General features: G+C 42.2%; 1 protein-coding gene across 3 annotated transcripts in view; it reads left to right on the forward strand.

Annotated features, from left to right (window-relative positions):
- Positions 1-13318, forward strand: part of TTLL7 (tubulin tyrosine ligase like 7) — a 115270-nt gene that overhangs the window by 79380 nt on the left and 22572 nt on the right. For all 3 annotated transcript variants that reach the window (XM_084757295.1, XM_084757294.1, XM_084757296.1), the window contains one exon: positions 1720-1800. In XM_084757295.1, coding sequence (XP_084613421.1) covers positions 1720-1800 — 81 coding nt within the window. The remainder of the gene's footprint in view (positions 1-1719; positions 1801-13318) is intronic.

The raw sequence follows: 13318 nt of genomic DNA on the forward strand, positions 1-13318 counted from the left end.
GCCTGAGTTAGTTTCACGTGCGCCACCCAGTGGACTGTTTGGAAACGGCAGCGGTTCAGAGGCTCAGCAGTCAGGATGTGCTTCTAGCTCAGAAATCCAAGGTCACTGAAATGTTTGGTAAAAGAACATGTCTTCTCTCAAGCTTTCTCTTCTACATCCAACACGCTTTCTAAATGCCCATACTTAGATCATTCATCGCTATAAAACATTGTTTAGGGCTGGGTCCGGTGGGATGGGCTGTGATTTCCTGTTTTTCTTCCCCAGAAGACAAGGCGCCATCTAGTGGTCATACGTAGATTAAAAACAGCAGCTTGAATTGGGCTGTTTTATTGCTCACCGTGCTTTATAAAACAAGTGTATACAAGAAAAAGGTTTCTTGATGCAGAAACTCATAACCTCGTCATATTTTTGTTATATAAGTATACTAAAGAATCCAACAGTTTTGCATTTTGTGATGATAAGGTTTTTCAAAAGTGAAAATCGTATGTTGTTTGTGAGGGTGCTGCTGGTAGCCAAAGGAAATTTAGATAGTGTGTAAGGCATAGTGCTAGAAATGTTTAAAAAATTTAAATTACATTTATTTATTTATTATTTATTCACTCGTTTATTTATTTTCTGTGTATATGTATGTAGGTACACACATGCCGTGGCATACATGTAGAGGTCAGAGGAACAAGTGCCTTGAGGGGGTCAGTTGTTTCCTATCGCCATGTATGTCCCAGGGATTGAACTTGAGTTACCACACTTAGCATCAGGCACCTGTGTCCACTGAGCCATATCACCAGTCTGGAAGTGTTTTTGCTTATTTTGATAATTAAAAAAAATCAGTAACTTTGCAGCAGGCACAACATTTTCTGTCTGTCTTTTATGGCACTATTTAAAATTTTTATTTATTTTATTGTATGAGTATTTTTCCTGCATGTTTGAGTGTGCACCACATGTGTACCTACTGCTCAGAGGTCAAGGGAGGCATCAGAACCCCTAAAACAGGTGTTATGGACAGTTATGTGTTGCCAAGTGGGTGCTGGGAGTTGAACCCCAGTCCTCTATAAGAGGAACAAGTGCTATTAACCACTGAGCTATCATTGCGGCCCCATTAAGGTCTGCTATTTTTTTAATTAGAAAATGAGAGAACGAAAATGTGGCTAATGTGGTTATTCTATAAAGAAGATTGTCAGGCTTATACAATTAGTGAAACATATTAAAATTTAATGTCACACATCAGATTCTTTGCTGTATGTCTGATGTGTTCCAGACTTGAATGTTCACTACAGTATATATTGCTAGAATATATACTGAGAAATTCTGTAGATATACAGGTAATACAAAGAAAGGACGAGTAGAATTCTCATTGAATATAGGCCAACTTTTAATGTATTATTCAATATACTATTACTATGTGGGTAACACAGGCCCATGAATAAAGATGGGAAATCTATGGGTTTTATTTCTTTCTAAAATGTATGTGTCTAGGGATTTCTGACTTTTATTCATTGAGTAATATTATTCTCATTGAAGAGGAAGAAAACGGTTTGGGTTTAGAACCTCTGGCTTGCCTGCATATTTGCAGGTATATTTTTTTATTAATGGTGGAATTTTTATTATAAGTGGTCTCCTAGCACTTTCACTGCACAAATGAGCACAATCTGAACTAGCACATTAATTTACTACTTTTGGTGAGCATTCTAGATTAAATTTGTTACCGTCTCTTCCCCGCAGATGATGGATAATTGGAAGCATTATAAAGCAAAAGTGGCTTCATATTGGCTCATAAAACTGGACTCTGTAAAACAACGGAAGGTGAGGAACACTCTAAACCCGCTTTCCCTTCATGTGCTTATTGAGGTAAAATGTTTAGTCAAATTCATAACAAGTTTATATGTGAACATCTATTCGCTCGTGTCTTCAACAAATATTGGGCGCCTTTTACGTTTTAGACAAGGTCTTAGGTAGTGAGGACAAGAAGTCAGTTGAGAGCGAAGCGATGTAGTCGTGCAGGTGTCTGTGAACAGGTGTGTCAGCAGAGGCAATCAGGAACAAAATCAGGAACAAAGATCATGGAGCGGGAAGTAGCTGGATGCGCACACGGGCCGTAGAAGGCATTTTACTTATGGTCTATTTGCATGATGCTTTGTTTTTATTGTTGGGAAGGCAATTGATACAGAGGTGGTCAGGGCTCAGATGGCGACTTTATGAGGTGGTGTAGTGTGAAAAACCACAAGAGCTGGCTGTCCCTGAAGCCAAGGGAAGTGATCTTGATAACTGACCAGTGCTGGAAGTTGCTGCTAGGGCTTGAGCATCAAGCTGTCCGTTGTTTGGGCAAACATAGAGGTTAGCAGTGGCCACAGTCAAATTTCTAGGAGGGATATGGAGCAAGACTTTAACGGTAGGGAATTCAGCTAGAGGGCATCAAAGAGAAAGAAGCCATAGCTGGTGGAGACGCTTTTCAAGGGATAAGGCTAGCAAGTTTTCTTTTCTGCCTTAAAGATGAAGTGTCTTTTCATTTATGCATTGGTGACAGTGGCCTGCAAGAAGGACTGGCACTAAGGGGCAGTAAACTGAGGTCTGGTTCAGCCAAGAGCAGTTACTCTAATCAGAGAGAAGATGAAGGGCCCCAGGGTGTGATGGAAAAAGTGAGATCCGAGGAGAGAGCGAAAGGCACGTAACAGCTGCCATGAAGAGTGGGCGGCAGGGATGGCTGTCACCTTCCATGACCTCTCTAAGGTACCGGGATGCTTTTCGGGAGACAGCACTTTCTCAGGAGTGCCAGGGAAGTTCCCACCTTGCTTCAGGAAGTCGACCTAACATTTGACCAATCTATGACTTATTGATAGATTAGTTGAAATTTGCCACTGGACCAGGCATGGTGGCACACGCCTTTAATCCCAGCACTCCAGAGGCAGCGGCAGGCAGGTCACTGTGAGTTCAAGGCCAGCCTGGTCTACAAAGTGAGTCCAGGCTACACAGAGAAACCCTGTCTCAAAAAACAAAAAACAAAACAAACAAAAAAGAAAGAAAAGAAAGAAAGGAAAAGAAATTTGACACTGATGACAACTTTTATCTGAATAAACTGCTGTGAACTGTTGTCCACCAGCTCAGATGGCAAATTTTACACATTGTCCTGCCATGGACAGAGGCTGTGTCAGAGATGGCAACAGAGAGAGAGACTATTAAGTCATATTGTGAGCCCTGGATGCATGGCTGCTCAGCCACTGAGTTTGGCCCTCTCCATCATAATGGACCACAAGCCAGAAAAACCTCCTCCTCTTATGAGTTCTTTTTTGGTCATGGTACTTCATCAAGGCAACGAGAAGGTCACTAATACAATGATGTTGACACAATTGGTTATTTTACAAGACAATAAAGGGAGCTTATTTCTTATCATACTCAAAATAAATTCCACGAAGGTTACAGTTTTGTATATAACAAAGGAAAATATCAAGACAGCGGAAATGCAAAAAGATGATTGTAATCGTAGAGTTGGGAAATGACATTTTTAAAAAGACCTGACCAAGAGGGCTTGAAAGAGATTCTTGAAAGATTGTTATATGAAAACTTAAAGTCAGATGTAGTGGTTCCTCCCTATAATCCCAGAGTGCAAGTAGCCAAGGCAGGAAGACTGGTGGGAGTTCTGGACCAGTCTGGGCAATTCTGAAACCGCATCTCAAAAAACAAAAGAACCAAAACCAACGAAAAACTTACAAATGGTAAAAGACATCTTAAAGCAAGTTAAAGGCAAAAAGCATGAGTTGAACAGGTGGTGGTGGTGGGTGTTGAGTTCGGAGGTGTTGCGCAGGCAGTGTGGGAGCTATTGAGCAGGCAGGGAGGGGGAGTTTGAGGAAGATAGATATTTAGTGCCCATAAAATGAAAAGCAACAGTAATAAACCAATCATCCTTACCAGTCAATCAGCAAAAGGCAAACTAGTCTACAAACACCAATAAGTAACATGGCAAAGTGCATAAAAAGGCCGTGTAAAGACGATTTAATGCATCTTCAAATAGCCAATTAGCATGGAAATAGATCCTTGGCCTCACTAATGATGAAGCAACAGCAACTGAGAACTATCATATTGGCGAAATTAATAAGATGGATAATTCCCACCAGTGGGACTAGCATGGCTAAAAGGGCCTTTGCTCCACTGTCAGAGAGTACAGTGGTCTAACTCTTCGGAAAGGTCACTCACGGTACTATTAAATTATGGATGCTCATGGCCTTGTGACTCAGCAAAACCATTTCTTGCCTCATGTCCTGTAGATTTCCATCCTCAGTAATAGGTAAGATTTCCATATGTCAACATTTATGACAGTGCTATTCATGGAAGTCAACTACCAGAAGCAGCTTGACTGGTTCACAGTGAGGTTTATGGTTAAAAAGACCTGGTACATCCCGACAACTTAGTTGTATTTGATTGGAGACTATTCAAGAATAGTCAAACAATTCAGAATAGGCTGTTCTAGAGTCATGTCTGTGTAGGATATAGATTTCAAGCTCGTTCCTTAAGACCTATGAAACAAACAAGGTCATAAAATAACAAAACATTCTTTGTCATGGGTGAAGGACACAGCAAGAAACAGACTCAACACAGCGCCTAGGGGAGGTAGATGCTCTTTGCTCTCTGGTCTGTCTTTTGAAATACCTGGAGATATTCTGGGATTGTTGTAACCAGTGGACCATGTCTGTGTTGGAACAGAGGGAGCCTTTTGGATTTAGGTGGCCTTCTTTTCTTGTCTCAGTTTCACTCATGCGTCCTGAATGGTGAACAAATGAGATAAAAAAAAAATCCAGCTAATGTGCATGTGTGTGTGTGTGTGTGTGTGTGTGTGAGAGAGAGAGAGAGAGAGAGAGAGAGAGAGAGAGAGAGAGAGAGAGAGAGAGAGAGAGACAGACAGACAGACAGACAGAGAGACAGAGAGACAGAGAGACAGAGAGAGAGAGGTGGGGGGTCGGGGGGGAGAGAGAGCTCAGCCCCTGACAGCTTTCTGCAAGGGTGGGAAGGGCCTCTGTCTGTGATGTACAGTGTCATCAGTCACAGGAAGCTCTTAAACACTTGAAATGTGGCTACTGTGACCACGGAATTGAATTTGTAATATGGTTTCAATTCATTTAAATGCTAGAGGCAGTCATTTTTATTGGTTTCTGCATTATCAGGGTTGATCTAAACAGACAAGATGCCCTCTTCAAAATAAAAACATTTTTTGCTTAGAAGGGCTGTGAAAATATCCAGTGAGCTTTTCCATTTGATAACAACCTAAAAATATATCCTGTATTAAAGTTACAAGTTACAGTGTACTACACACTTCCATTTTAATCTACTAATGAGTGTATTACCTCGAAATTAACCTGTCTGTCTGTCTGTCTGTCTGTCCGTCCACCCATCTGCCTGCCTGCCTGTCTTCCTATCCATCTGGCATCAGTTTTCTTTTTTAAGTAGTGGCATACCCAATACTTCCAACACTGAAGAGTTAAGGCAGCTGAATAGCTTACACATGCAAGCCTTGTCTACATAGCAAGCTCTAGCTAGCCAGGGTTGCATAGTAAGATCCCATTTCAAAGTACTTTCATTTGTTTGGACTATGTGCCAAACTATGACTTATTTCTAGAGGATAGGATTACTGAACCAAGTGATGGTATTTGCTCTCATTCTCCCCTTTTCCTTTATGTACTTCTGTATTTTTCAAGTTACAATGATCTTTTTACAAGTGGAGGAGTGGCTGAGAGAGATGGGCATGTGTGTGGAGAGCAAGGTGGTTAAATAACAGAGGTGTGGGTTTGCTCCATGTCCTAAAGAAATAAAGGAGAGGAGGTAGGACCCTGTGAGCCCAGGCTTTTAATCTCAGCTGCTTGGGCAGGAGACTCACAAGTTCAAGTCCAGCCTAAGACTTAGAGCAAGTTAAAGTTTAACCTGGGTAACTTAGTAAAGAACCTGCCTCAAAATAACAAACGCAAATGGGTTGAGAAACGTAGCCCAGGTACACAGAGCTCTGGGTGCAATCTCTGGCACCACGCACAAGCAAATGGAAGAAAAGAATATAGACATTTAGAAGTTAAAGCAAAGCTGTGGATGAAGACCCCTTTGACTCCAGAACCTTCCTCCTGCCCCAATACTCCGTTCTCCAGAATATTCCTTCTTCTTTATGTCACCTATATGATTCCCAAACCACAGATTATGTTTCCTTATTTGACATTTCAGGCCATTTACCTACTGTGAGAGATTTAGGAATTTTAAAAAGCCCTTAAGGCCATCTGTCTGGGATTGCCCCCCCCCCCCACCCCCCCACCCCTCACCGCAGCCCATGGGCAGGAAAGGAAAGCCTCTGCAAGTGCTGGACAGCCCTGGTGAGTGCTGCAGCCTTAGGAGTAGACCCAGGGCTAACCACTCCATGTCTTTAGAGGTCAGGGATGCATGGGCCTAAGTTGTCACTTTGGAGGCTTTTGCCTCTGGGCTCAAACCAGCTGTGGATCGGCACTTGGCAGCATTTGCCATCCTTAGCTTTGAGGCCCTCTTTGGCCCTAGTACCTCAGGTAGAGATGGGTCCCTTTACCCTGTCTCAAAGTGAGTATGTCTCACTTGCTGTAGTCACCTGCAGGTTTGCTAGACACATTTGTTAAGCTACATCCACTCTAGAATGCCTAATAAACATGGGATGAATGTACAAAATACTTGAAAAGATCGTCTGTGGACAGAAAGGATTATTCCACATGTTTAAGGGTCATGCTTACTGGAATTTGAAGTTTAAAAGTAGATATAATCAATTGCCTATGAATTTATTGGCACATGCGTATGCCATGATGCCATCTCCCTCATGCCAACTTACCGTAAGAACACTTGTGCATTCTTCAGGGACGAGTTGCTCAGAGGCCAGTCTAAGGGAGTGAGCCGGTGGTGCCAGTGTAAGGTCCCTGATCTTTGTTTTCGGTTTGTACATCTTTTACTTCCGCTTTGAGTTCTTGCTTTGCTTCTTCCCTTGGTCAAATACCACCCAAAGGTATTACATTTCCTATGTCCTTTAAGACCTAGTAGGATAAATAAGGTGCCTATTGTGGACAAAAGCCTGCTAATAACAACTCGTAGTTCATGGCTAGCTCAACAGTTACAGTCATTCTCCTACACGGCTAATTTAATAGACGGTTCTATTTTGGGCCGAAGAATTCATGTCTTGGCATTCAAAGAATAAAATGGGCTGCTCTTAATTAGAGAAGCATTGATCTTGCCAAGAGAAGCCTGGATGCGCTTGAGAAGTGCCGGACAGAGGCTGTGGGCAGAAGGCCTGGGATTCCACACGTGCAACTCATTCTTCTTGCTGGGCTCACGGTTACAGCAACTCCCTTTCTTTCCTCATCTAGCCTATTCTTCAGGAGGCTTCCGCCTGACAGATTCTGATTTCTCAGGATAGTGAGGGGGGTGAGGCCACCTTGGAAGAGCAGCGGACAAGTGCTCTCGGCAGCCATCATTTTGGGATGGCGTTCTCCTGCAGGACCGCTTTAAGCTCTCTCCCATAAGTCTTCATTTGACTCTGAGTTTTAAGTCGAGTAGAATTTTCTGTCTTTGTAAAAGTAACTGTGCCAAATTGATAGCTCTTTCAGCAGTATCTGTGAAACGAAGCACAGGCAAACATACTCCATGGACGCACTTTCTCACACCAGCCAACGAGGGGGAGGCGCTGAGTTTTATTGTAAAAAAAGATTTATTGTCTTAATCAAAATTTTAAACTTTTTTTTTCTGCTTAATCCAGAGCATGGAAATTAAGTACCTAAAAATCTTAAAATTTACCCCAGGCAGGAATACAAGTATTGAATTATCATGTTAAGGATCACTCGGACGTGTTATAATGTGCCTAACTGATTTGTCTATATTGTAAGTTCAAATATATGAGTAACTTTTCTCCATCTTGTCTTTATTTCAAGTTTATTTCTGGGGGAATGAGTACCAAATTACTAAACTATGTTCTTTTGATAACGAGAGAGCTAATATAACAAGACAAAATGTGCTGAAAAGACAGCTATGGACGGGGCATGAGAAGTCAGGGTCAGGAGGTGGAAAGAGGCCATGGGCTTAGGAAAACACAGGTTTTGGTTTGGTACGCTCCTAGCCTTATTGTAGCTGAGTGGCTTAATAGAAGCTGTAGCTACAGATGCTGACAGTTCTTCTGTGAAAGTGAAAAATTATGTGCACTATGAACCTTGTATGCAGAATTTGTCTGTATAGAATGTGTGGAAATGAGATATAAATAGGACTTCTTGACTTTAGCATATTGACCCATGTCTAATCTGGTGTTATTTCCTTAGAAAGGCAGGAAACATACAAGGCAAGACAAAAAAAAAAAAAAAAAAAAAAAGCAGAAATGTTAAGTCAGCCATGGAATGTAGACTTAGCTATTATGATCTGTCGCCTGTTTAGAAACCCAAAGATTTAATTAACGTATTAGATGTGGATTAATCAGGTGCATCATTCTTTCAGCTGTGATAATAGTCAAGCACCATCAGAGAGCTCTGCCACTCTGCTCCTCTGGGAGGCAGTTGTTAAGCAGGGATAATTAGAAGTGAAGGAGGTTTCCGTGGGGAATACCCAAGAGGGATAAAGGGGAGAGATCGGAGGGAGGCAGGGAGAGCATTTCAACCATAGCACAGGCCAGACACATGCGAATGGAAGGAGTGGACTGGTGTCAATGGCCTCAGACGTAAGTGAATCCTAAGAAAGCGTTGGCCAGGCTGATGGAGAGAGTAGAACAAACCGCATGGCGGAGGCTTGCAAATAGGCAGAAGTGCTCCGAGCTCTGCTCACTTATTGATTGGGAGCACCGTAGGCAGGGCTTGGGCAGTAGGTGACTATTATAGGTGATCCTGAATGCAAGAGCACCAGGTGACCAAACTCTTCAAAAACAGGTTGGTCTGAGTTGCCTGTATCCATGGCTGTCACACGGGGTGTATGCTATTTAATTAGACAAGCATCTACTGGTTGCCAGTTCTGTTGGTGAACTCAGCTAGGTGCTGTTAGGGGTTTTGAAAGTTCATTCGTGTATTTCTCACTTAGACATGAATTCTACAGATATTTATGGAGGGATTGCCACAGCCCTAGTGTTTGTACTTCCAGTCTGAGGCCACTGTTGAAGTACGCACTTATCTCACCTTCCCGGTGGCAGGCAGGACAGGGACATGGCTGATGGCTCTTTAGAGTGCTGTGAAATTCAGAGCTTAGATTGCCAAGCAAAGGGACTCCGACATGCTCACCCCACCCCTGCACCACCTCCCCGCTTCTTGGAAATAAAACTTCCCTTCTTCACATTTTCCTTAATGGGTGTAAAATATAAAGAGCTGGTGCTCAAGAAATAAATACTGAAGAGAAAACTCAGCAGGTGGAGGTGTAATAGCTACTCTTATTTGACATCAGATTGTGGCAAGCCTGCAGTTGTGCAGCCTAGCTTTCTGCAAAAGCTGTGTTTCAGATGCTCCATGCATATGTGTGTGTGTGTGTGTGTGTGTGTGTGTGTGTATGTGTATGTATATGTGAATGAGTGTGCTGCTGTGTTGATGGGCTGTGAAGAATGCCCAGTTTTCTGAAAAGCACATTCCCTGTTGCCATATGTAGGCACGAACCAAGATTGGGGGAGCGTGGAGAGAAATCAGTTATGTTGTCATGTTCTATCTGTGTTTGTTTTAGGGTTTGTAACGGATCCTTGTTTATCAGTGCTTCCTGGTAACATCCTTTTTCACACCCACCATAGCTGCTGCTGCTGCTGCTGCTGCTTGCGTTTCAGAGCTGCTCTTTCCCGTTTCTCAGTTTCATTTGGGCTGACAGGATGATGTTCTGAGCAGTTCACTTTGTGTCAGCAAATATGCCTTTACCCTGTAGCCACAGTGGCTGCACGCATCATTAGTGCAGCACACAGTGATTTTAATGTTGCTTCAAAACCATCTTCACCTCTTGCCATTATTTTAATTTAGGACCAACTGCTCAGCCATATGGAGCATTTTGTCATTCAGCATCTGCAATTGCAAAATATGTATTTATCTGTGTATTTTATGCCTTCAGATGTGCTATATTTCATAAAGAGACAAATCTTTTTACTTTATTAACGTTGCCATTCACTGAATTTTCCATTTACTATTCCCACAGCGAGTTTAATGTTGGGTTGGGATGCTTTGAATAGTGATAAAGGAATGGTACTTAGTTCTACACGTTAGCTTCTCCTGGGCCCACAGACAGGCACAAGGACACCTTGCTGGCCATTTATCCTTATACCTCAGAAATTATTCAGCATCTGGCCTGGGGGCGTAACACAGTGAGTAGCGGCTTGCCTAGCTTGCATAAAGCTCTGGTTTTGATCCCAGGCTGGGCATGGTACCATGCGCCTGTCATCTCAGCTCTCAGGCAGTAGAGGCAGGAGAACCATGAGTTTACTGTTATCCTCAGCTCTATAACGAGTTTAAGGCCATCGGTATAGAGGAGAGCCCACCTCTCACAATAAACAAGAGCAAAACCCAAAACAACAACAATAACAACAACAACCCCCCTTCATCTCCTACCTTGTATTCTCGAACAAGAGCATACCAGGAATCCAAAGGTATATTGCAAGCCGAACATGGAACAGGTTTTTCTTACCCTGGTCTGTGTCTGATCTCTGGCCTACAGTCTCTCAGCCTTCCTGTGGGTACTTCAGTGGCAAGTTTGTTGCCTTATCCACACAGCCTTTAAGCAATCCAGTCCAAGTGCAATGGACACAAAGGGAGAGGTGTCTGCACAATAATTCCACCCGTCTTCCCAAACCTCCGTTGTTAAAACGGATCAGAACCTAAGAAGAGACAGACAGACTTGCCCTCCAGGCTTGTGCTCTTAGCTGGCCTTTGAGGAGACAAAACTGGGCAGTAGCATTAGGAGATGCTGAGATCTGTGCTGTCTGCAATCTCAACCAGCTTTCTGTTCTGGGCCTGATTTGTCACTTAAAAGGTCGAACATGTTTTAGTAATTGAGACTTTACTTAATAATTTGATGGCGATGCCTAGCTTGCTTGAACTCACTTGCTGACCATGATTTGACAAGAAATGGTGTATTCTTTCTCTACCTTGCTTTGGCTATTTTTATCTTTTCCTAAAGAAATATTAGTGTGGGTGATCATGGACTCCTGCCTCAGAGCTTTTAGAAGGGGGCCATGCACCAACAGTACTTTTGAGAGGATTTAAGGTCTTAATATACACATATGTGCCTAGAATAAGTCTAAACTCTGATTTTTAAAACCTCATCTGAATAGGTTTTACTTCGTAAGCAGTCAGTAAGTGGTAGACCTTGTCCTAAGCCTTTGGGGACAAGGTAAATGTGTGACTGGATGGGGCATCAGTTCTCTGTTACAAATCAAGTGGGATGTTAAAGTCGGGTGACAGATGTTAGAAGAAGACCTAGCCATTGAGGGACCATGCAACGGGTTAGTGCCAAGTAGGCTGTCTCCCCAAATGACGCCTGACCAGGTAGACTGCTCTTGTTAGCAGAATGCTTGTGTGAGGTTTCAGAATTTTGAAGAGGATGTAACTATGCAAGTGGATCTTTCTAACCCACCCCCTCTCCTACGACCAGAGCTTCCTTAAGAGGACACTTCTTGAAAACTCAAAGCAAGGAGAGTGAGTTCCCATTGATGCTCTGTAGAGAGGAGCAAGCATCTGCATTCACCAGGTGGTCCCTGACTTCCCAGGCTAGGAAAGCTTTCCTGGGCAGTGCGGCTTGTGCAGCCCTTGTTCTGTCCATATTAGTGGGAAATGTTAGCTGTGGAATAGAAGCTTTCTCAGGCCCTAAGTCCCTTGCTTACAGGCATATATGGGTTAGGATATTAGGCTGCCATGCTCTTAGCATCCCCCTAGACTAAGAATAAGGTATACACTTAAACAGCAAGCTTCACACAGCGTGGCAGAGGGCAGGCAGCTACCTACACTGGTTACCCTCCTGTTTGGTTCTTGTAAATCACGTGATCACCAGAGGACATATTTAAAAAAGAAGCAATGAATACATTCTTAAACTCAAATGCCTTTTTGTTTGAAAGACAAATAAGTCTCATATAATGTAAAAAAAATAGTTGCAGGGTAATGTTTAAATCCTTAATATTAGTAGCATTTTCCAATTTTGGTTATTTTATATAACTCCTATTTATTCTTGAGACTAACTTGTGATAACTTTTAGTTGGGTACATTTTTATTTTTCATTCTTGAATTATGAATTTTGCCTCATTATATTGCTCATCAATATATTGACAGAAAGTGGAAAGGAAAAGTGAGAAATGATTTAAATTTTTCCCATGTTTCTGTTAGCATTCATTTATTCTTACATTGCACCTACCAGTCGTGAGTCCTACTTTCTGCACTAAGTATTGCAAAGCAAAGCATTAAATGAATAGCTTAAATGAAATTTAAAACAGCATAAATTAAATCAATGCCTGATATGAATATCATATCAGTATTATTGTGAATAATTCATATGAGAGTGTTTTTCAATCCTCTTTGTAATTAAGGACTCATTATCCAGGAGAGTGTCTGTCATGGTCTGCTTTCTTGTGGGCTTGCATCGCCTCTCTGCTGTCTCCTGTGTTTAAGCGACACACCCCAACACACTACAGGATGTGCATTTCTGCCCCCTCCCCCACTTCACAGTAATGGAAACAGGACAGAGGGTAGTGAAGCCACTGTGTGGCCCACACACTTCACTGTCAGGACCTGTGGCTGGTCTGGTGTTCTGCCGGAATGGGTGTGTGTTTGTTTGAAGTTGACTTGGTCAGCAGCAGCTAATATCACTTAATATTTAGTTAGCACCTACAGAAACAAGTGATTGGCACCACTCTTTCCAATTCGTGTTTGTTCCTGTAGAGAACAACTGTGTCTTCACAATTCTTCTCTGAATACAACCTCCTCATTTCTTATATTCATTGCACATATTTATTTTCTTTTTTATGGAATGCTTGTTTTAATTTTTTAGTCTTCAGGTATCTGTATTAATATCTTATTGGGCTTTCCATATGTTCTTGATATTAATTTCTTGTTGGATATGTATGCTTGAATATCTCTGTTTGTAATTTGATCATTTCCTTGTTTTTTTATTCCCCACTTCCCCCCTCCTCTGTGTGTGTGTGTATGTGTGTGTGTGTGTGTGTGAGACTTACTGTGCGTATATATGTGTGTGTGTTTTATCCACTGTGTTTACATATGTACATGCATACTCCTGGGGAACAGAGGACATCATCAGTCTTTCTTATTTCTCTTCAGCTTATTTTTAATTATTTTTCATTTGCTTTTATTCTGTGTGTGTTTTGGGGGCTATGTCTCTGCTGTGCACACGTGGA

The sequence above is a fragment of the Acomys minous genome (assembly GCF_964271855.1).
Source record: "Acomys minous genome assembly, chromosome: 14".
Taxonomy (NCBI): domain Eukaryota; kingdom Metazoa; phylum Chordata; class Mammalia; order Rodentia; family Muridae; genus Acomys; species Acomys minous.